Consider the following 22,038-nt stretch of genomic DNA (forward strand, 5'->3'; position numbering starts at 1 on the left):
AAGCTCTCCTAGATCTCAGATCGATATTTACCTCTGCCCCCTTCCTCCTGCTTCGTCTCCTCACTCACACTCCGTGAGAAGTGCTCCTCTGAGTGTGCTGTGGCTGCCTACTGGGGATAGCAGACCTGCCAGTAATGAAGATGGGAGCACTTAGGGACATAGAAATAAATGTTTGTTGTATATCTTCATTTTATGGCTGTGTCTGAATGTCTGTGTATGACAGTTTCTGTATGATTGTATCTGAATGTCAGTGTCTGTATATCACTGTATGTCTGTAAGTAACTTTCCTCTTCCAAATGTTAAACAACATCCGGTGACGTCGTGTCCAGTGACGTCACGCACACATAATTATGTAAATTATCAGGGCCGGTATTTTGTTCCAGGAAAGGTGGTGACCCTATGGCGGTTTGTAAGTCAGTGACTCTGTGAGATAGTGGCCATGCACCCCGTGTGCCGGCTGCTGGGAATGGCCGCACTCCGCGCCATGCGGCCGGTGTAGTGACTGCGATGTGATGTGATGGTGGTGTCTCCGGGACGGACTGTCGGTGAGGGAGAGGTTGTAATAGGACGTGACGTGATGACGTAATGTTTCGGAAGTGGCTGTCCAATAGGCGGCCGGAAGCCGTTGCCATGGTGCTTAGTAGGGCACTTCCAGGCTTCCGTAGCTGGAGGTGCGGAGGAACGCGGACTATGAAGGGAGCGAGTGCCGTGTGACCAGAGGAGCTGTGAGTTTGGGAGTGAGTACCGCGGGGAGCTCGGGGTCCGGGGACAGCATGTAACGGGTGCTGCTCGGTCATCGTGTGTATCCTGATCCTGGGTGTCTGTATGCGGCGGGTCTGGTTACGAGCAGTGCTACTGTCTGGGCGGCAGGAGAAGCTGTCACCATGTGACTGACTGTGACAGCCGGACAAGTCTGAGCTCGGCGCTCTGACTGAGACTAATACTGGGTGTAGCTCACTGTGCGGGACTACAGTGCTGGGTATATCTCCGGGTACTGGGTGCTGTGCAGTGTTTGGGGATGCGATGCTCGGTGCTCCTCACGGTGTTGGGGTGCAGTGCTGGGTTCGGGAGGGGGGGAGGGGGGGGGGGGGGAGAGAGACAGTGCTGGGTTCGGGGGGGGGGGGGGGGGGAGAGAAACAGTGCTGGGTTCTTGGGGGGGGGGGAGAGAGAGAGAAACAGTGCTGGGTTCTTGGGGGGGGGAGAGAGAAACAGTGCTGGGTTCTTGGGGGGGGGGAGAGAGAAACAGTGCTGGGTTCTTGGGGGGGGGGAGAGAGAAACAGTGCTGGGTTCTTGGGGGGGGGGAGAGAGAAACAGTGCTGGGTTCTTGGGGGGGGGAGAGAGAAACAGTGCTGGGTTCTTTGGGAGGAGGGAGACGCGGTTCTTTGGGGGGGAGGGAGACGCGGTGCTGGGTTCTTCGGGGGGGAGACGCGGTGCTGGGTTCTTCGGGGGGGAGACGCGGTGCTGGGTTCTTCGGGGGGGAGACGCGGTGCTGTGTTGTTTTTTTTTCTGGGGGGCGGGTTGTGCGGTGCTGGGTTCTTCTCGGGCGGTGCTGGGTTTTTCTTTAGGGGGGTGGGTTGTGCAGTTCTGGGTTATTCGGGGGGCAGGGTGGAGAGAGAGGTTTGATGCTGGGTTATTCTCTGGTTATGTGGTTCTAATCTGGGTGCTGGATTAGGTATGGAGCACTAATTTTATTATTGACATAAAGGAATGTACTAGCAACTTGTTTATTTTCCTGAATTAGGGTAATTTATGATAACACTTTTGCCACTTTATCAGTTGAATCTGCTGGTAATGAAAAATAGTGAGTTGGGTCTACAACATAATTATGTGGTCCTTCTAGCATGTAAGGAACAACTGAACTACTTAGATTTTTCTTTTGCAGTTTAAACTGCTTGCAAATATATGGCGTGGTTACCAAAAAAGTTATCAGTATTTCTGTGGATGAAAACACCTTGATAATGAGGCGTCAAGAAGAGAATCACCAGATATTTTTAAAATTAAAGGGTCAGTCCAGACCCTTAAAGCATTTCTGCATGCTGAAGTTCTTTGTATGTAGACTGTGTACTTTTTATTTTATAAAAAGGGCAGGTTTCAATAGATATTGATACTATTGTAAATTAACCAGATTCCACTCCCTGGCAGTCAAGCAGACAAATGTTTGTTACTTCTACTTTTTTAGCTTGGTTGAGCTAAACTCAAGAGGTTGGCAATTGCTTGCTCATAGAAACTGTGATACATATTGAGCCATTGTGATGTCTGCAATTGGACAGTCACAGAAAATCTTGGCTAGGTTATAAGGGGAAGGCTTGCAAAGACTTCAGACAAGAGATCTGCAGCTTTTGCAAGCTGGTTTTAAATGTACCCCAATGGAAAAATCTATTATTAAACACATGCATGTTTTAAATGGACACTCAACTGCCAAAAAAAAATTATTTAGTAGATATACCCACAATGAAATTGTTTTAGAACAAGAGTTTATAGCAGCAGACAAACTTGTTAAGGTTCCCCTCTTGCCAGCTAAGATTAGGAACTTAAGGCTCTAATGGGCCCTGAATGCCTAACTGTCCCATCTCCCCAAATTACAATTTGTTGTTCCTTTAAACTACAATACTATACTATACATCAGGGCTTGGAAAATCACAGGCGACTACAAATTTTGCCCTGGCGCCTGGGATTTGCAGGTCTCACTGGGGAGCATTGAGGCGGCAGGCTGAGGGAGCAGTAATCTTCCTGCAGCTCCTCTCTGCTCCCTCGCGCTGTAAAGTGACGATGGGAGCCAGAATATGACATCACTCCGATCTGGCATCACTACAAGGAGCAGAGAGGAGCTTCAGGAAGATTACTGCTCGCGTGCAGGAAAAGAGTCGCCCCACTGGACCCCGGGAAAGATCCACTCTGCAAATGTCAATTTGTGTGTGTGTGCTTGTTTAGGTACCTGCCCCCTTCCGATCACATGACAGAGGTTTTTTAACTACCTTTATCCAACGCCGGTTTCGCCGCAGCTTGTCCTGCCGTCATGGCTGAGATCATCAGCCTTTATGATCTTAGCTAAACCAATGTTTTCCCATAGGAAAGCATTGGGAGAATATTGTGCATGTTCTCTATGGGTAACATTCAGCACCTCCATGCAGAGCGTGGAGAAGCTGAACAAAGATGCTGCACACTGTGCAGCACTGACACGGGGCTCTCCAGTGGCCGTCTGAGTGACTTTCACTAGAGGTGTTACTAGGCAGCAATGTAAACACACTGCCTTTTCTCTGAAAATGCAGTATTTACATTGAAAAGGCTAGAGGGACAGGCTATAGGCACTAGAACAGCTACTTTAAGCTGTAATGGTTCTGGTGACTATTGTATCCTTTTAAGAATTGTATATTTCTTGTTGTAAATTAAACTTTGCTAGTTTAAAAAAAAAAAAATGGCACCTAGATTCCAAACAAATTTGTCAAGCCCTGCTATACATAATTCTTCAGACTGGCAAAGCATTTTGAAAGTTGTAACTTTAATCCATCCGGAGATCTATCTTTTGGGGCATTAGGAAAGCTGTCCGTAACTGCAATTCTCATTTCATATCATAAAATATATATATATATATTGCCGTAATGAATATCTTGCCATGGTGCACGCCTCTTGCCCTAAATGTGCAAAAATAACCCTACTGAGATAGGAGTTCGGATTTAGTTCAGTCACTCCTAAATTTTTTGTTCTGATATGTGTTTTAGTAATTATTAAGCCAGAAATATGTATGTGTTTACGTATGGTTAAACACATTGCAGTTTCTGGCGTCAATGCAGAACATTTGAAAAGCAAGATGACTTCAGCCCTCCGTACTATATTTAGAAATGGGGGTTGCATTTACATTAACTTTATTTTAACTACCATTTACAGTAGTCCTGTTTAAATATGTCTTGTCCTTTTGTATTCAGGATTCAGCAAATCCTTCTGCGAGTATATTGCATTACCAACTCTATCATGATGTATACCACGCTAGGACCCGTCGGCAGAGTGGTTTTCCTAACCCCTAGCCTTTGAAGGAATTAAAATAAATCAATCTGGGAAGGTTTTCTGTTGCGTCTCAAGTACGATTAGAATGCTTCCCAAGCCAATTCCTGCTTGGGTGCTTTACATTTTTTGTTTTGCCGTACAGTATGCTCTCACTTCTGCTGTTAGCTTGAGCATGCTATTTTTTCATAGTAATGTTTGCTTTAAATAGATAGCAACTTGGCTGGTCTTTGAAAGCTGGTCGTGGAAGGAGTGGGCTTAAGTGTATGAGGCTTTGGGCCCAAGTTCCATCTGCTCTTTGGATCTGTTGCAATGCATTTGATATTGCTACATGTTTTAGTTTTATACTATTATTTTATATTATACATAAAACAGACCACCTCGAGTTATATGTTTGGAGAAAATAAAGCTCTTTTCTTTCTTTTTATCTGACTATATTGTTTGACAAATGCATTTTTGTAGAGGGGTGACAAACACCAATTTTTTTTTTTTATTTGTATAAACTGACTGCTGCATACTCTATCCCACAATTATTAGCATGGTGCAACTGCATGTGTATGCTCCCTTAGACTCCATGTTTACTAATGGCAATGTAATGGTGTATTTATGTAATGCATACATGTGCTTTCTATTGGCTGTCAAATAGTAGAGATATAGTATTTCTATAAACTAACACTGTCTTGCTTTAAATGACGGATGCACTTGAGAAGAAGCAAAAAAAAACATATTATTCAGGACATTTTAGCAGATGTTCTGGATGCTGTAGTATGTCTGCAAATTGTATACATTAAAATGTTATGCAGGGCCAGCACTTGTTTTAAAATCTTGATCGGTTTACAGTAATATTAATGTGTAAACGTTTTAAGTTGTTGGATCAAGATAGATGTATTTTACTCCAAACAGAAGTTTATGTCCTTTATAAAAGAATGTTCATAAGGTGTGTTTGTATTCTCGCAATCAATGATTTATGGGTGTAACAGTCTAAAGAGCAATGATCACATTGAGTGTATCCATGACAACTACTAGAGAAAGCTCTTCATAAATATATAACACATACTATTCTACTGCCAGTAGCCTTTGTTTAAACAAATACAACTCTGGAGTAGCATTATACTGCCAACTAGGAATATTTGTAGTACTCTATTTCTCGCAAATGCAGGTTCTTTGTAAAATGTAATTATCCAGGTGTGTGACATCAAATAATTAGAGGCGATGCATGTGTCCACAGGGTTCAGAACAAATTGCCACTCACTGTGAAATACAACAGCTCTAATAAAGCAGCCTGTTACAATAAAAAAAGGTTTTAGGGGAAAAAATTAAAGGGACACTATAGTCACCAGAACAACTATATAATTTATTCTGGCGAGTAGAATCATTACCTTCAGGCTTTTTGCTGTAAACACTTTTCATAGAAAATGCAGTGTTTACATTACAGCCTAGTGATAACTTCACTGGCCACTCCTCAGATGGCTGTTAGAGATCCTTCCTGGGTCATGGCTGCCTAAAATGCATCCACACATTCAGTGTCTCCTCCATCTGCATGCAGACACTGAATCTTCCTCATAGAGATTCATTGATTCAATTCATCTCTATGAGGAGATGCTGATTGGCCAGGGCTGTGTTTGAATCATGCTGGCTCTGCCCCTGATCTGCCTCTTTGTCAGTCTCAGCCAATCCTATGGGGAAACATTGTGATTGGATCAGGCAACCACTTCTGCTGAAACAGGGACATGTAAGCAGCTGCAGACTTGAATACAAGTAAGATGTTTCCTATATTTAGGGAGGCATGAGGGGACAAGGGGGGCTAGATGGTGATTTTAACACTATAGGGTCAGGAATACATGTTTGTGTTCCTGACCCTATAGTGCTCCTTTAATATCTATCTAGCATTTGTGAATTCAGAACCGACACGTTTGTGGTGTGAGTTTTATTTTTTGTTTTGCTTTCACATGTGTGACTAGGGATTTTGTGTTGTTGTTGTACAGGCAGAAATAGTGTAAAAGGTTTTGGCATCATATAACTTCCTATTTTCACTTGGTCTACTTTACTCACTTATGAATTTGGAATGAAACTTTACCTTTGACATGGTTTGCATTTTTAACTCAAGCTGTTTGGAGCGAGATTATGCATGAGTATTACTTTAGATTTAGATGGCTTCATAAGCCCAAAGAAGTATTTCGGTATCTCTACGGAATTGTATGACATATGCTGTTTAAGTGATTGGAATTGGTCAACAAAAGCAAAACGACAAGATTGACAAACTGTTTAGGGATAGGGTGTGTGTGTGGCTCATATGTGTTAATACTAGAACATTTTATCCAGAAAGGTATACAACTAGGCATGTCTAGAGCATATGAGCCAAGTGGATAAACTGGCTCTACCCTTGTGAGTGTTCGGATTTATACGTGTCTATATCTATTCTCATTGGTAGACCAGCACCATTGTGTCCCTGTTTATTGCCTTTTCAATAGGACATTTTTATATCCAGGCAAAGGGAAGTATCCAGCCTTCCTCACAGTAACCCTACCTGGTCATGTACCGCTCTGCTTTGTCAGATGTGCTGTGATGGCAGCAGAGGTGGGAAGGCCTTGGAAAAATAGGGGGGGGGGGGGGGAAGTCGTCCAATTGTATTAAACGAAAACCTTCATTAAACTGACTGATTTCCTGGCACTGCAGGTCCCATCTCCCTCCCACCTCCCATACCCGGTTGCTGAAGGGGTGGAAAACCCTTCAGTCACTTACCAAAGGCAGCGACGAGGCTTCTTCTTCCCTGCCGGCTGGGGAGACCTAATGTGCAATGACCCGCACGTGCATTAGACCTCTCCATAGGAAAGCATTGAAAATGCTTTTCAATGATTTCCTATGGGGATTTTAGTGACACTGTAGGTCCTCACATAGAGTGATGACGTCCAGCGAAGCTCTAGCACCGAAAACCTGTGCTAGAAACCAGGAAGTGCCCTCTAGTGGCTGTCTAGTAGACAGCCACTAGAGGAGGAGTTAACCCTGCAATGTAATTATTGCAGTTTATGAAAACTGCAATATTTACAGTTGCTGGGTTAAGGGTAGTGGGATCCAGACCACTCCAATGGGCAGAAGTGGTCCGGGTGCCTGGAGTGTCCCTTTAGGGTCTTCTGAGACTTTATATAAATTCTGAAATCCTTGCAAGTTATCTCATCTAAATGCAATTCTCAAATAAGAGCAATATGCAATTCTAACTCTATGGGTGCTGCAGGGGAAAAAGGTTTCAGTTTAGTTTGGTTATGGCCTGGCTCCATCTTGTTGGTATACAGAAGTTGTTGTTTCTATCCTCTGTTAGGCCCTAATTGACAGGTAAGAGGTTACATTTGTTTGAAAAATCAGGTTATCTTTTATAACCTTTTTCTAAATGCTTGTTGTTGTACTTATTTATAAAGTGCAACAAATTCCGTAATTCTATTAATGTTCTCCCCATCACAGTATAATGTTTGCCTGTAGTCGGAGTCTGGCCAGTAAGTTTTAGTTTTTCTTTGTCTCCTCTCAGTAAAATGGTGAAACCAACATCCAGCATTTGGAAACATTTCCACATTCCTTTTTATTTGCTAAGAACAAAGTTGCAATTTGTAAATATTGTGACATGAAATATTCTTTAGCAACTTCTGCAAGGATTACAAAATATATTCTTGCAAGTCAGAAGTGACATTAAAAAAATACTTTATGGAACTAAATGAGGAGTGCCATAGCCATGAAAGTGCCTCCAAAGTACCTGAAAATAAGGAGAAAATTCATCAAGCTCCTGCAACAGCAATATATTCTTCTGGATCGGCATTGCCAATAACTGAAAATACATATTGGCAGGAAGCATTTAAACGATTAGACCATCATACCATTTAACTTCTCCACTCTGCATATTTTTCAAAATTTCCTGACTATATTTCCATTTTTCCAATTTTTTTTTTATTTTTTTTTTTCATGGCTTCAAATGTCCAGAAATTTTAAAGCTCTAGATAGCAGACTGAACCTGCTCAGTTAGAAAAAACAGGCTAGTGTGTATGCAATGCATGTACTTGTAAAGACAGCCTGTGTGAATACACTCCCATTGTATCTATTATGAAGCCTTAATTCAGTTTTGAACCCAGTCCACATCCATTCCTTGGCTAAGGCATTGAACACTTTGCATTCATCTGGCTCAGGTGCAATAATAGGTACAGGACAAAACAGTTTGCTACACTATTCTGCCAGAGGCAAGGATATTATGAGTCAGCGAGAGAAAATCTCGTTCCTGGATGTACAAAACAAGACTTAAGACCACATTGCCAGTTGTAAGGATCAGTAGGAAGAAGTGAATACATGGATTGGGAATGGATCTGGAGCAGGTCTAACATTTAGAAGGTTCAGCACATTAAGAAAATGATAGAAGATATGATGTTAAAGGCCTCCCTCATACAACAAATGTACCAACCTGATATTAAAGGACCACTATAGTGCCAGGAAAACAAACTCGTTTTCCTGGCACTATAGTGCACTGAGGGTGCCCCCACCCTCAGGGTCCCACTCCCGCCGGACTGAAGGGGGTTAAACACTCACCTTTCTCCCTTGGCGCTGGGGACTCTCCTCCTCCTTCTTCGGCCGTCATCGGCGAATGTGCATGCGCGGCAAGAGCCGCGCGCGCATTCAGCCAGTCCATAGGAAAGCATTCACGCTGGTGTTTTCTCACTGTGATTTTCACAGTGAGAATCGCGGAAGCGCCTCTAGCGGCTGTCAATGAGACCGCCACTAGAGGCTGGATTAACCCTAAAGTAAACATAGCAGTTTCTCTGAAACTGCTATGTTTACAGCAGGCAGGGTTAATTCTAGATGGACCTGGCACCCAGACCAATTCATTGAGCTGAAGTGGTCTGGGTGCCTATAGTGGTCCTTTAACCACTTCTGAGTATGTGAATGCAACCAGACAGATAAAGGAACACTATAGTCACCTAAATTACTTTAGCTAAATAAAGCCGTTTTAGTGTATAGATCATTCCCCTGCAATTTCACTGCTCAATTCACTGTCATTTAGGAGTTAAATCACTTTTTCTGTTTATGCAGCTGTAGCCACACCTCCCCTGTCTATGATTGACAGAGCCTGCATGGGGAAAAAAAACTGGTTTTACTTTCAAACAGATGTAATTTACCTTAAATAATTGTATCTCAATCTCTAAATTGAACTTTAATCACATACAGGAGGCTCTTGCAGGGTCTAGCAAGCTATTAACATAGCAGGGGATAAGAAAATCCTAATTAAAGAGAACTTGCAATAAAGAAAGCCTAAATAGGGCTCTCTTTACAGGAAGTGTTTATGGAAGGCTGTGCAAGTCACATGCAGGGAGGTGTGATTAGGGTTCATAAACAAAGGGATTTAACTCCTAAATGGCAGAGGATTGAGCAGTGAGGCTGCAGGGGCATGTTCTATACACCAAAACTGCTTCATTAAGCTAAAGTTATTCAGGTGACTATAGGGTCCCTTTAAGTAAAAAATTTTTATTGTGTAACAGAGGAGTTAAAAACCGAAGAATGGCAAATGAAGGGTGTAATATTGAAAGCACTGCCAACGAAAACTAGGATCCTAGGTTAAGTAAACCTATTAGGCCACAATCTGGACAGTGAAATGATTTAGGAGAAATAACTGGATCGAATTGATAAATCTCGGACCAGATATGGTTAAAGGACCACTATAGGCACCTTGGATCATCTATCAGAAGCCTGTTAGTCTTGGGGTCCTGCGCAGCATATTAGCTGTACTATTTTAGACATATCTCAAATGTCTCATCTGGAATCTGCTGAAGCCACTTTCTCAACTTGAGGTTTACATGGGGCCATAGTCCAGTGGCAGGAAGCGGGTGAACAGGCTCCTCGAGTGGCGAGGTTGGTTCCGCCACACTCATGTTTCTTCTTGATGTTCTGGTCACTGGTCATTACCACATTCACCACTAAAGTCTCCTGTTTATTGTCTATTATGGTGTCTGGTAGATAGGCCAGTGCTTGATTGTATGTCATTCTCAACTACTCCTTTTGATACCACCTGTAGGAGGTTAGGCAGGTCCAGCCTTATTCTGTGTAGATGTTTTGGTCCACAATCCCAGCAATTTCCACACCTACTATCTGCCGATGGTACATCCCATGGAGATGTTTGTCTTGCCATGAAGCATCCTCCTTGTCTGCATCATCTTTGGAAGACCTTTTTTGATGATGTCTGTTTCATCCAGGACTTTGGCCTGACACTCATTAGGCCCCAACTTAATTTCTTCCAGCTGTGGTACAAGTGATAAATTGTGGGTAGAATGCTCCCTTTATTTTGAGTAGTTTCTAGGTCTTCACTTGGCCAAGTAATTTTCCCAGCTGAAAACATGATGGACTTTCTAGAGGTACTTGGATGTTGCTGTATTCCTTGACTCTTCCTCGGGATTCCCATTTATTTTTGTATTTTTAAATAAAATACAGTCTTGTTGTTCTACTGAGACTTCCAAATAGTCAGGCTTTTCATCACTATGTGTGCGATCCAATTGTACCTCACACAGGAGGTTTCTAGACCACCACTGATGTGAAGTCCTAAAGTAAACACTCTGCTGAATCTGAGCTCGAATGTAAGAAATGGATCTATCTTTTCATGAAGTGTGAAGGGAGTTTGTGTCATTGATTGCCAGAGAAGGTAGGGCTAGGGCAGCGGCAGTAGAAGTAGTAATTGAACTCACAAAAGGGCAGAGAATTGAGCATCAAAACCATGTCCGCTGTAGTGGTTTTGGTGCATTATCTGTAATTATAACGACCCAAAAGCAACCTCTGCATTGCTCTGGCGATATTACTATTAAATATGTTAAAGTTATGTTTATTTAATTTTTTTATGTAAATACAGATGCTATGTTGAAGGATAAAGAATAATTTTGTGCTATGTATGCTATGCTGTCTGGTAGCATATGGGCCTAAACGCCATTAGGGCAGCATAGTATGCTGCAGCATAGTATGCTGCAGCATAGCAGCATAGTATGCTGCAGCATTTAAGCCCTCCCACGTGTAGCCATTATCTCCCAAGCTGCAGGTCGCGGTGCGGGGGCCTGCCTGGCAACCCAGGTAGTCCCCACAGTGGCCAATCGTTTGCGATCTGCAGCATGTTATTGCATGACAGCCTGTCACTGTGATCACTGTTACAATGTGTCAGCCAATTATTTGAAGCATTGTCTCTGCTCACTTTGATCTGAGTCAAGAGAGGCAGAGAGATCACAGTTAGTGTGTGAAAACTTTTTTATTTTTGTTAACCCTTTCAGTGCTGATCACAGCATTAACCCTGTGATCAGCCTGATTAGGGTAAAAGCTAAAAATGTTATGACATTCAAAGTTAACACGCCATACAGAACTTAGAAAATAATTTCTTTATATAAATTTTCTTTATATAAAATGATGTTTTATATATAAAGATTTGATGTGAAATGAAAGACCAGTTTCACAATTGTATATGTGTGTGTACGTTTAATATAAAAGAGGTAAATTATGGTTGAACAGATGTATAGGTCAAATTCTAGGGCTTGGTTACATTTTGTTTTGATCAGAGCATGTACAATTGCCTCAGTTCTTAAGGGGTTAAATGAATACTCCAGTGTTATAAATATTTATTTCTAATGTGTTTATAATTCTGTGTCTTGAAATTTACTGCTACCCTCCCATACTTGCCAACTGACCAGTTTTGTCCCAGGACATGACCCACATAGCTGGCATCCACAGGAGCTGACAGTGTGGGTGCTGTGCCAGAGGTAAGTGAAATTAAGTACACCCTCTTTGAATTCTATGGTCTTACATATCAGGACATAACAATCATCTGTTCCTTAGCAGGTCTTAAAATTAGGTAAATAAAATCTCTGATTTAAAAACATATGACATACTGTGTCATGATTTTATTTAACAAAATAAAGCCATGTGTGAAAAACTAAGTTCCCTTTCCCTTACTGCTTCTATAGGAATAAAGAGGCTAAGTAGCAGACAGGGGCTGCTAATGAAATGCTCTTGATTAATTGATCATCAGCAATTGTGTCCATCTATGATGTTTTTTTATTTTTCTCCCAGGATGGATGTTCCTTTAAGAAATTAACTGCTATACTCCTATTTACTCTGAATCCTAATGTTCAGAGCTCGATTAATAAGTCTGATCCTGGTGCTCATGTTCCTTTTCCTCCCTTGCGTTCTCTCTCCCACGTAGGAATTGAACTCTGCAACCTTGTGTGTCTCCGATATTTACCTTGTTACCGTTCCTCTGGCTTACTCTCTGCTGACCATCCGCATCTACAAACCCCTTACTTTAAGGTTTTTTGTTGGCTGACTCGGATTGGATTACAACTACATTCTCTCTCTCTCTCTCTGACCCCCCCCCTCCAAGAAAACATCACGGACTTGCTTATAGGACTCCGGTTTATATCTCCACCCTTCCTTTCATCCACTCATTGACTCTTCTCTCAGTATTTGACCTTTGGCTAATCTAATTAACCATTCTCCCTTCTCAAAAGAGACTGATTTTTGAGAATCTGGGCTGAACCTACGACCCTTCTTTACTGTTTAACTCTTTCTCTGCTGAGAGAAACGAACCTTCAATATCCTCTTGTATGTATTGTTTTATAAGCAAATTGGTTCTCTATTTCAGTTATAACCTTTATATTGAATTACAACTCTAAAGTTTTTGTTTTCTGGAAGAAAAGACTTGAGGGATTTTATTCTAAATAAATTGGTGACCATTCACTAAAAGGAAATTATTTTTTCACACATTGCGTGACATCACCTCATATTAAAGTCAAAGTTTTTGCAGTTTGCTGGTCTGGAGCATTCAGGTGTGTGTATGTGTGTGTAAACACAATGCCAAGGAAAAATGACATCAGCAATGATCTTAGAGAAGCAATTGTTACTGCCCATCAATCTGGGAAGAGCTATAAGGCCATTTCAAAACAATTTCAGGTCCATCATTCTACAGTGAGAAAGATTATTCAAAAGTGGAAAACATTCAAGACCGTTGCCAATCTTCCCAGGAGTGGACGTCCCAGCAAATTCACCCCAAGGTCAGACCGTGCAATGCTCAGAGAAATTGCAAAAAACCCAAGAGTTACATCTCAGACTCTACAGGCCAAAGTTAGCATGTTAAATGTTAAAGTTCATGACAGTACAATTCGAAAAAGATTGAACAAGTATGCTTTGTTTGAAAGGGTTGCCAGGCAAAAGGCTCTTCTCTCTTTAAGGTACATGGCAGCACGGCTTAGATTTGCAAAGTTGTATCTGAAGAAAAACCACACGACTTCTAAAACAATGTCCTTTGGACAGATGAGACCAAAGTGGAGATGTTTGTCCATAATGCACAGCGCAACATTTGGCAAAAACCAAACCCCACAAATCCGCACGAACACCTCATACCAACTGTCAAGCACGGTGGTGGAGGGGTGATGCTTTGGGCTTGTTTTGCAGCCACAGGACCTGGGAACATTGCGGTCATTAAATCAACCATGAACTCCTCTGTATGCAAAGTAATCTAACGTCAAATGTGAGGGCCTCTGTCCGACTATTAAAGTTCGGCTGAAAATGGGTCATGCAATAGGACAATAATCCCAAACACACCAGCAAATCTACAACAGAATGGCTGAAAAAGAAAAGAACCCAAGGTATTACAATGGCACAGTCAAAGTCCAGACCTCAGCCAATTAGGAAATGCAGTGGCGGAACATTAATAGAGCTGTGCGAAACTCCATGAACTGAAGCAACGTTTTAAAGAAGAGTGGGTCAAATTCCTCCACAGTGTTATGAGAGACTGATAGTCATACAGAAAGTGATTACTTCAAGTTATAGATGCTAAAGAGGGTTTTACAAGCTATTGAATCATAAGGTGTACTTGGTTTTTCACACATGGCATCTCCATTTTGGCTTTATTTTTGTTAAATGAATGTTGTTTATCTGAGGTTGTCTTTACCTAACATTGAGACCTGCTAAGGAACGGATTATTATGTCCTAATAAGTAAAACCATAGAATTCAAAGAGGGTGACCATTCTTTTTCCCATGACTATATGCGTAAAGCCATTGCTATAGAGCCCAGTCCAAGTCCACATCAGTCAAATAACTGTTGAACTGGTTCTAGTATGCCTATAATATGCTGGTGGTAAAATTTGCCGTAGATCACCCATAGTCATTCATAAATCTTGCCCATCAGTGGGTGTCAGTCCTCTCACCCTCGATCTGTTTGTAGTAGTGTAATAGTGAGTGTGTATATGTGTAACAATGTTTGCATGTATATACATGTAAAAGTGTGCGGGTCAGTGAGTGGTTTGAAAAACAAAGAGCAGTTGGCAAAATCAATATATAGTTGTTACCTAATCAACATTTGAAATGTTTCTGTTACCTTACCGAATATTGAAGTAATGAAGCTGAAATATTGACTGCATACTGTAGCAAAAAGGCATAAAATAAAGCAGTTGTTTGTTTATTTGAAGTCATTGAAGTGCACTTATTCACATAAGAATGTTCAATCTTGCCTTTTTTGTTTAATTAAAACACACCTGGATATCTGTGCAGTGACAGATGCATTATACTGGTGGTATAACACCAATTTCCATGGCTGCTTTTTATTGTCAGTCTGGCCGTGATATGAGACTGGAGCGGTACACAGGTGCCATAACATTCTACTGAGGTTGGGCTGACCAAATGAATTTGGGGAGGCTGAAAAAAGAAAAGAGAACTTAAAGGACCACTGTAGGCACCCAGACCACTTCAGCTTAATGAAGTGGCCTGGGTGCCTGGTCCAGCTAGGTTTAACCCTTTTTTATATAAACATAGCAGTTTCAGAGAAACGGCTAGGTTTATATTAGGGTTAAGCCAGCCTCTAGTGGCGGTCTCATTGACAGCCGCTAGAGGCGCTTGCGTGCTTCTCACTGTGAAAATCAGTGAGAAAACGCCAGCTTCCATAGGAAAGCATTGTAAATGCTTTCCTATGAGACTGGCTGAATGCGCGTGCGGTTCCTGCCACGCATGCGCATTCAGCCGAGGAGGCGGAGAGGAGGAGAGCAGGAGGAGAGCTCCCCGCCCGGTGCTGGGAAAAGAGGGAAGTTAAACCCCTTCCTCTCCATCCAGCCTGGCGGGAGGGCGTCCCTGAGGGTGAGGGCACCCTCAGTGCACTATAGTGCCAGGAAAACGAGTATGTGTTTTCCTGGCACTATAGTGGTCCTTTAAACAAGGCCACCTTTCTGTCAGAAAAATTGATGTGAAGATTGATAAATTCATTATGACAATTAAAGAATGGTGTATATTCAAAATGACTGTTGGGGCACAAAATAAGTAGCAGAGGAAAAAAAATTGACCTAATTAAGTGTGCCAAATATTTACCGAAAAGTAACCATAAAAGTATTGTTGACACTGATAAATCTCCCCCAAAGTGTCTCTGGAAGACCGACACAGAGACCTGCACTTTGATAGGAGACAGGAGGGGGAGTCTAGACCAGCGGCATCCCACTCCCATCAGCCACAGCCTGCTTAAGAAGCTATTAAGCATTCGCTGCACCAATCAGCACCTCGTCATAGAGATGCATTAAATCAAGTGGGCGTTTGAGTGATTGCCACTAGAGATGTTACTAGGCAGCAATGTAAATGCTGCCTTTTCACTGAAAAGACCGTGTTTACATTGAAAAGCCTGCAGGGACAGGCAATAGACACCAGAACCACTACATTAAGCTGTATTGGTTCTGGTGACTATAGTGTTTACTTTAAGAATTTTTGTGTGTGTAAAAAAAAAACTGATTATGAATGGTGTGGCGGACCCAATAAAATGTCAATGGCACTAAAATCACTACAGCGCAGCATATAGTAGCTCATCAGCATAACTAGTAATGTTAAAACAAATGATACACTTACCTGTGATCTCTTGAGACGTACCATACCATTTTGTGGAACCTACAAACGGGGAGCCGTTGGATAAAATAAAATCATTCTGCAGTTTATAAAAACTGCAATAATTACACTTGCAGGGTTAAGAGTAGTGGGAGTTGGCACCCAGACCACTCCAATGGGCAGAAGTGGTCTGGGTGCCTGGAGTGTCCCTTTAAAGGGAAACTATATAGTGCCAGGAAAGCAGTTGTTTTCCTGGCACTATAGCTCTCTATAGTGCCCCCCACATGATTCAGAAGGGTATAAAAAGGTCTTCTGTAACTTACCTGAGTCCAGTGTCTGTCCCTCGGCGCTGGTTCGGGCTCTGCCTGCGTTCCTCCCCATCCAATATCAGGCGACAGGGGAGTGTCTGTACTTGCATTAGTATTTCTACCATAGGAAAGCATGTATAATTCCTATGGGGCTTTAGAAGACGCTGGATGTCCTCATGCATAGTGTGAGGGCGTGCAGTATCAGGTGACCAAATGTCTGGTAGACTGCAACTAGAAGTTGGGTTAACCCTCAAAGATAATTATTGCAGTTTATTAAATACTGCAATAGTTACCTTTGCAGGGTTAAGTGACCTAGGGCTATGCATCTAGACCACTTCAATGAGCTTAAGTGGTCTGGGTGCCTATAGTTTCCCTTTTTAATGTAGCCTGCATGCAGATTCCATGAGGTCTCCCAAAAACAACAGCTGCCATTTTTGAGAGATATTTGGAGTTGGACCCCGAGCTCAGGCCCAACTCCATACTTCCACAGACTCGGGCTGAAGCATCTCAGATGCAGATATGTGTTAAAGCAAAGTTTCAGCAGATGAATATGTTTCGCAGCAGTCCCCACTGTAGCGTCATTTTCCGTTACATAGGTGTTTTCTTATGGTGATCCTTCGCTTACTTGCTCCTATATGTGACAGGAATTCTGCAAGGATGGGGTCCAACCTGGACAGTAAAGTCTTAAAGGAGCACTATAGTGCCAGGAAAACAAAAGTCTGTTTCCTGGCACTATGGGGGTCATTAGGTTTTCCCCCCCCCCCCCCACCCTTGTGGCCCCCCTCCTGCTGGGTTGAAGGGGGTTAAAATCCCTTCAGCAACATACCTTTCTCAAACGCCAGGAACTCTCCTCCCTCTGCTGACAAAGGAAAGCATTACTCAATGCTTTCCTATGGACTTCCAGTGTCTTTTCACTGTGATTTTTCACAGTGAGAATTGTGGAAGCGCCTCTAGCAACTGTCAGTGAGAACGCCACTAGAGGCTGGATTAACCCTCAGTGAAACATAGTAGTTTCTCTGAAACTGCTATGGTTTCACCTGCAGGGTTAAAACTAGAGGGACCTGGCACCCAGACCACTTCATTGAGCTGAAGTGGTCTGAGTGCCTATAGTGGTCCTTTAACAGACATCGCTCTCGGGTCTCTGATTTCTATCTCCACCATCCTGGGAGCTAGGTTTCTGGCGGTGTTGGTTGGACTCCTGGGACCAGGATTATCCCCACCGGTCCAATCGGATATTCCATATCCGAGCAGTTAGAGAGCATCCGTCCCTCCCAAGCCAGAAGTGTCTGTAGGACACAGGAATCTTGAGAAAATGGTTCGCCAGATTTACCTAGGTGCCCTCTGTTAAGTGAGTGTTCTCCTTTGGTGGTAAGATGAGAAAGCTGACTGGGCTTATTGCTCCAAATCCCGCACTGCACTCAGGAGCTCGCCCACCACGCATCATCTCTACTCGGCAGTGTGGCTCTACCTACCTCAAAATAATACAATTTTATGTATTCATTGTATAATCCAAATGACTAGAGAAATGGTGTGCAATGTTTTATTTAAGGCATACCATAGAATTCTAAATAAATGCATAGATTTTTATATTTAAAAAAAAAAAAAAACCTGCGCGTCTTACATTGCCTTTTAATCTAGAAGTGAAAGGGTATTCTCAGCGCACCTCCACTTTGCCTTGGGAGATTATAAATAATACAGAAGAATTGACAGGCAAGATGCAACTGCTCCAATTGCCTCTTGATACTGGCTTTGTTTCTCATAGAGTAGCATTGGATCTGAAGCTTTTTTGTGACAAGCATTGCCTTCCACTTGGTACTACTGCACAAAGCAATCAGGAAGTGTAATGTCCCAGCTGTCTAATTCAGAGCCAGGATGGTGCGTTTTATAAAGTGACTTTTTCTCTTGGAAAGGGCATATTTATCAAAAGAGGAAACTCTAAAAAAAGCATACAGTTATGGCCATCACATCAACATGTGTTCAGCTGTTCTATGTATTTAAGGAAACTGGAAAAAATATTTAGGTATGTGTTCTTAACACGTTTTCAGGTGCAAAATTTACAGACTCATTATGGTAGATGCATGTTAACCTATTATTGTAAAGCGCTGCGGAATAAGCTGGCGCTGTATAAATACCAATAATCATTAAAAAATCTGTAAAAAAACAAAACGGTCCAGATGTTTGTTGGAAGATGGGTCCTGCTGAATCATGATTGCTGGAAGCCATTGCTAGGATTGTTTCCATCAAAAAATACTTTTTAACAAGTATTTGATTTATGTTACCCTTTTATCCAAATCCATAGCATATATTTGTTATGAAACAGATACCCAGGTATGTGCTATGGCTTTTATTAAAATTTTTTTTTTTTTTTTTTAAATATAAATATATATTATATAATCAGAATATATATTTTACCCAAACCTGCTTGTGTACAAAGAGAACAATTGCATCATCCTCTGACAAACACAGATAAATGTCCTTCCTTAAACACATGCCAAGCTGTATAACTAGTTATTCAAGACCAGCTGGTTTTGAAATTCATTTACTTTAAATATATTCTGTTGCCAGCACTCTTAAAGAGACATTCCAGACCCCAAAAGCCCTGTAGCTTGCAGAAAAGCTTTGTGTAAAGTGTGGGGCCTCCTCTTTTTCATTTTACAAAAAGTGCAGATTTAAATAGAAATTTACTCTTTTATAAATTAACCTGGTTATACCATCCTAACTTTCAAGCAGACAACTGATCATGTTATTTCCTGGTTTGTTAGCTCGGTGGTGCTAAACTCAAGACACAGACAATTACTCGGAGCACTTGCCTTGCAAAGACTTCTCATTGAGCTGCATTGCAAAGTCTGTGATTGGACAGCCACAGAAAGTCTGGTCAGGTTTATTCACTTAACACCGGATTTTGTCCGATACAATGGCAATTTTCATATTTACTTAAACCAAATATGGATGAATCTGCAGCAATCGCCCTGGATGCATTCGGTGTCAGGATTAAAATCTGTGTTTTTGCATTTAAATCCCATACAAATGATAGGATTTGGAATATTCACAAAGCACCAGCTTTAATAAAATTCAGGACCGAGGCCAAGAACCCATTTATACAAGGAAGTGCAACTAAAATGCTGATTCTGCTAGAAAGAATCTTCTGTAATGGGGAAAAAGTACCATTGATATAGCCGAATTAAAACCACAAACAACGCATAGTTTGATACCAACATCAATCCAAAAAGAAACTTTTTTTTAACTTTTATTCCCTTTGTGTTTTTATTATTTTGTGCTGGCCACAGAAATAATTGCATCAATGAATTTATTTATTTATTTTGTTTAGTTTTTTTTGTTTCATACTTGTCACATTTCCTACTTATGACCTGATTTAGTGGGCTTTTTCCATTCGAAATATGCACAAAAGGAGGCATTATTATTCATCTGTGGGCTGTTGTTATTAAGGTTTCTTTTGGGTATGACTCGGGTACACAATGGTCTCCTCAATGCTAACTGCCATTAGCATATCAAAATAATCCACCATCTATGAGGGGATACAGGCATATGGTAGATTAACCAGTTACTTTACATTGAAGCTAGACTTGGAGGCATCTCATGTGTAACATTTCACACCTTGCAGAGGAGCTCGGGAGTCACAGTTTGAAAAGGGTAATTCTTGTTGTAAACCTTCTGAAAGCTATCACATACTCATATAATTTTAATTACACCCTTCTGACATCTATCCTCTACTATTTAGCCAATTTCTGTGTGCACTACACAAATCACATTAAATAGCACTATTCTATAGTGCAACAATAATTAATGCAACGTTGGCGTGACATGGGTTGCACCCAGATTTGTTTTTTCAAATTTTACTCTTATCTTGCTGTTTGTGGAATTAACTTTATAAGTAAACCTATTTCTGCATGTTAACACCAGTTATCTAATTCTTCTCTCCTACAGGTATGATGACCATGGCACAGCTGGGTGTAGTAATAGGAGTGGTGACAGCAGTCCTTGCCCTGGTCCTCAACTCTTCTATACATAAGGTGGAGGAAGGTCATCTGGCTGTGTACTACAGGTAAAAGGATTGCAAGCTTCTTACCATTCTGGATGTTGACAAGCCCCCACCCCCCTCCCCTTTTGTGTTTTTTCTCATTTACTTGATTAAATACGAATTTTCATAAAAGCAACATATCTGTTACATTACCGTTGTGAAATCCGTCATTTAAGTGGCGCAGGAAGTAAGCATAGCCACTGTACCTAATAGCCAGAACATGACCACCAAAGGAGCCTTGCAGAATATAGTTTTGAATTAAAACACTGGTTCTTTTGCCTATATAAAAGAAATAAGTTGAATGTTGATTACAAAAAGTAAGGATCTCACAATTAGTGCTTTTCCCCGATTTTATATTTTTAGACTGCTAGACATACAGCATCACTCTACAAGTAATTACACATTATGTGTTTTTCTTTCCTTTTCTTAAGAGGGGGTGCTTTACTGACTAGTCCCAGCGGACCTGGATACCATATCATGTTTCCTTTCATTACTTCCTTTCGATCAGTCCAGGTGAGTGTCAACTACAATGTACTTCATATACTTTTCTGACCAATAAAATTATAAATTACAAAAATTAACTACAATGGCTAATCTGGTATGGGTGCTCAAGATGCACTAATTCCTTTGTGACATTTGGACTTGGTACAAATGTAGCCATGTTTACAGGGCTGCTTGCAACTCTCCTTTAACACTAAAAGATTAAAGATTATTTAATACTTCACAGTAAAGATAGTGCCAGATGACTCTAGACACTATACCCACTTCAATGAGATATAGTAGTGACTGTGCATATAGTGTCCCTTAAAAGGTTCTTAAAGTATATGTTGTGGATTTTTCTTAATCTATTTTGTATTTTCAGACTACTCTGCAGACAGATGAAGTAAAGAATGTACCATGTGGAACGAGGTGCGTTTATTTTTAGTTAAATATTAATGAAGAGCAAAATGAAAGCGGTTTTATTGCCCAAAATCGTTTCATTGTGCAAGACTAAATTCTCAACCTGTCCAAAATACAGTGGTCTAACCAGATGTAGTTGGACCATGGACAAAAGTATACTTGCCAGGTAGTATATTATTCCCTCTAAACGTGTCCGATACACTCATAACAATGAAAACCACTGCCAGAAGTGTCTTAGTGGAGGAAGCAGGATGTTGGCTTCAGAATACGGAATTCAAACATTGCACGGAGCAGTCACATTCAATCATAATCTTTATGTCCTAGTTCAGAGTGTCTCCTTCAGGTTATTTACCCTGCTAGTTTTGATTTATTTTTTTTCACTTTATAATGTTGCCTTTAATATGGTGACTTTAAAGTTGCTCTGTCACTTCTTAGTATTTTCATAAAGATATAAGCTTTATGAAATACTAATGCCGTTTATGTTGGAATTTCACTGAAATTCCAGGGGAATCCAACGATACCACAAAATAGAGTAGGGACCGATTTTTTCTTATGGGGTCTTTTGAGGTTGCCAAAAGGTAAACTTTTAAACTTTTATTTAATCCAGCAGCCGTCACAAGTGACTGCTGTGGGATGCAGGGATCATCCCGCTGATTGTAAAACATGATCTATGGAGTCTCCTGCAATCTTAATCGACTCACAGAGCTTCCATCAGCTCCTCCATACAGGACTTAATTTACAAGCTACTGACTTGTTGATACCGCACCCCTTAACTCCTACATAGATTAATGAGATCTCTGGCATGTGTTAGGGTGCCTTGGTTTCTGATATATTCCTCTATCGGGAATCCATCAACTATGAACCAAATAGTGGGGGGAAGCAGTACCACTACAACCAATGGAGATGCTGCTTCATCACACCTTGATGCCACTATC

The 22,038-nt window shown here is 41.3% G+C and overlaps 1 protein-coding gene across 2 annotated transcripts in view; it reads left to right on the forward strand.

The window, feature by feature from the left end:
* The first annotated feature begins 642 nt into the window (after positions 1–642).
* ERLIN1 (ER lipid raft associated 1) overlaps positions 643–22,038 on the forward strand; it is a 54,825-nt gene continuing 33,429 nt past the window's right edge. Inside the window, exons 1-4 of one of the 2 annotated variants that reach the window (XM_063434346.1) lie at positions 643–723; positions 20,108–20,227; positions 20,635–20,716; positions 21,066–21,112. In XM_063434346.1, coding sequence (XP_063290416.1) covers positions 20,112–20,227; positions 20,635–20,716; positions 21,066–21,112 — 245 coding nt within the window. In that variant the 5' untranslated portion in view covers positions 643–723; positions 20,108–20,111. Of the gene's footprint in view, positions 738–20,107; positions 20,228–20,634; positions 20,717–21,065; positions 21,113–22,038 lie in introns of both variants that reach the window. The other variant, XM_063434345.1, reaches the window with a different exon arrangement.

The sequence above is a fragment of the Pelobates fuscus genome, chromosome 10, assembly GCF_036172605.1.
Source record: "Pelobates fuscus isolate aPelFus1 chromosome 10, aPelFus1.pri, whole genome shotgun sequence".
Lineage (NCBI taxonomy): Eukaryota > Metazoa > Chordata > Amphibia > Anura > Pelobatidae > Pelobates > Pelobates fuscus.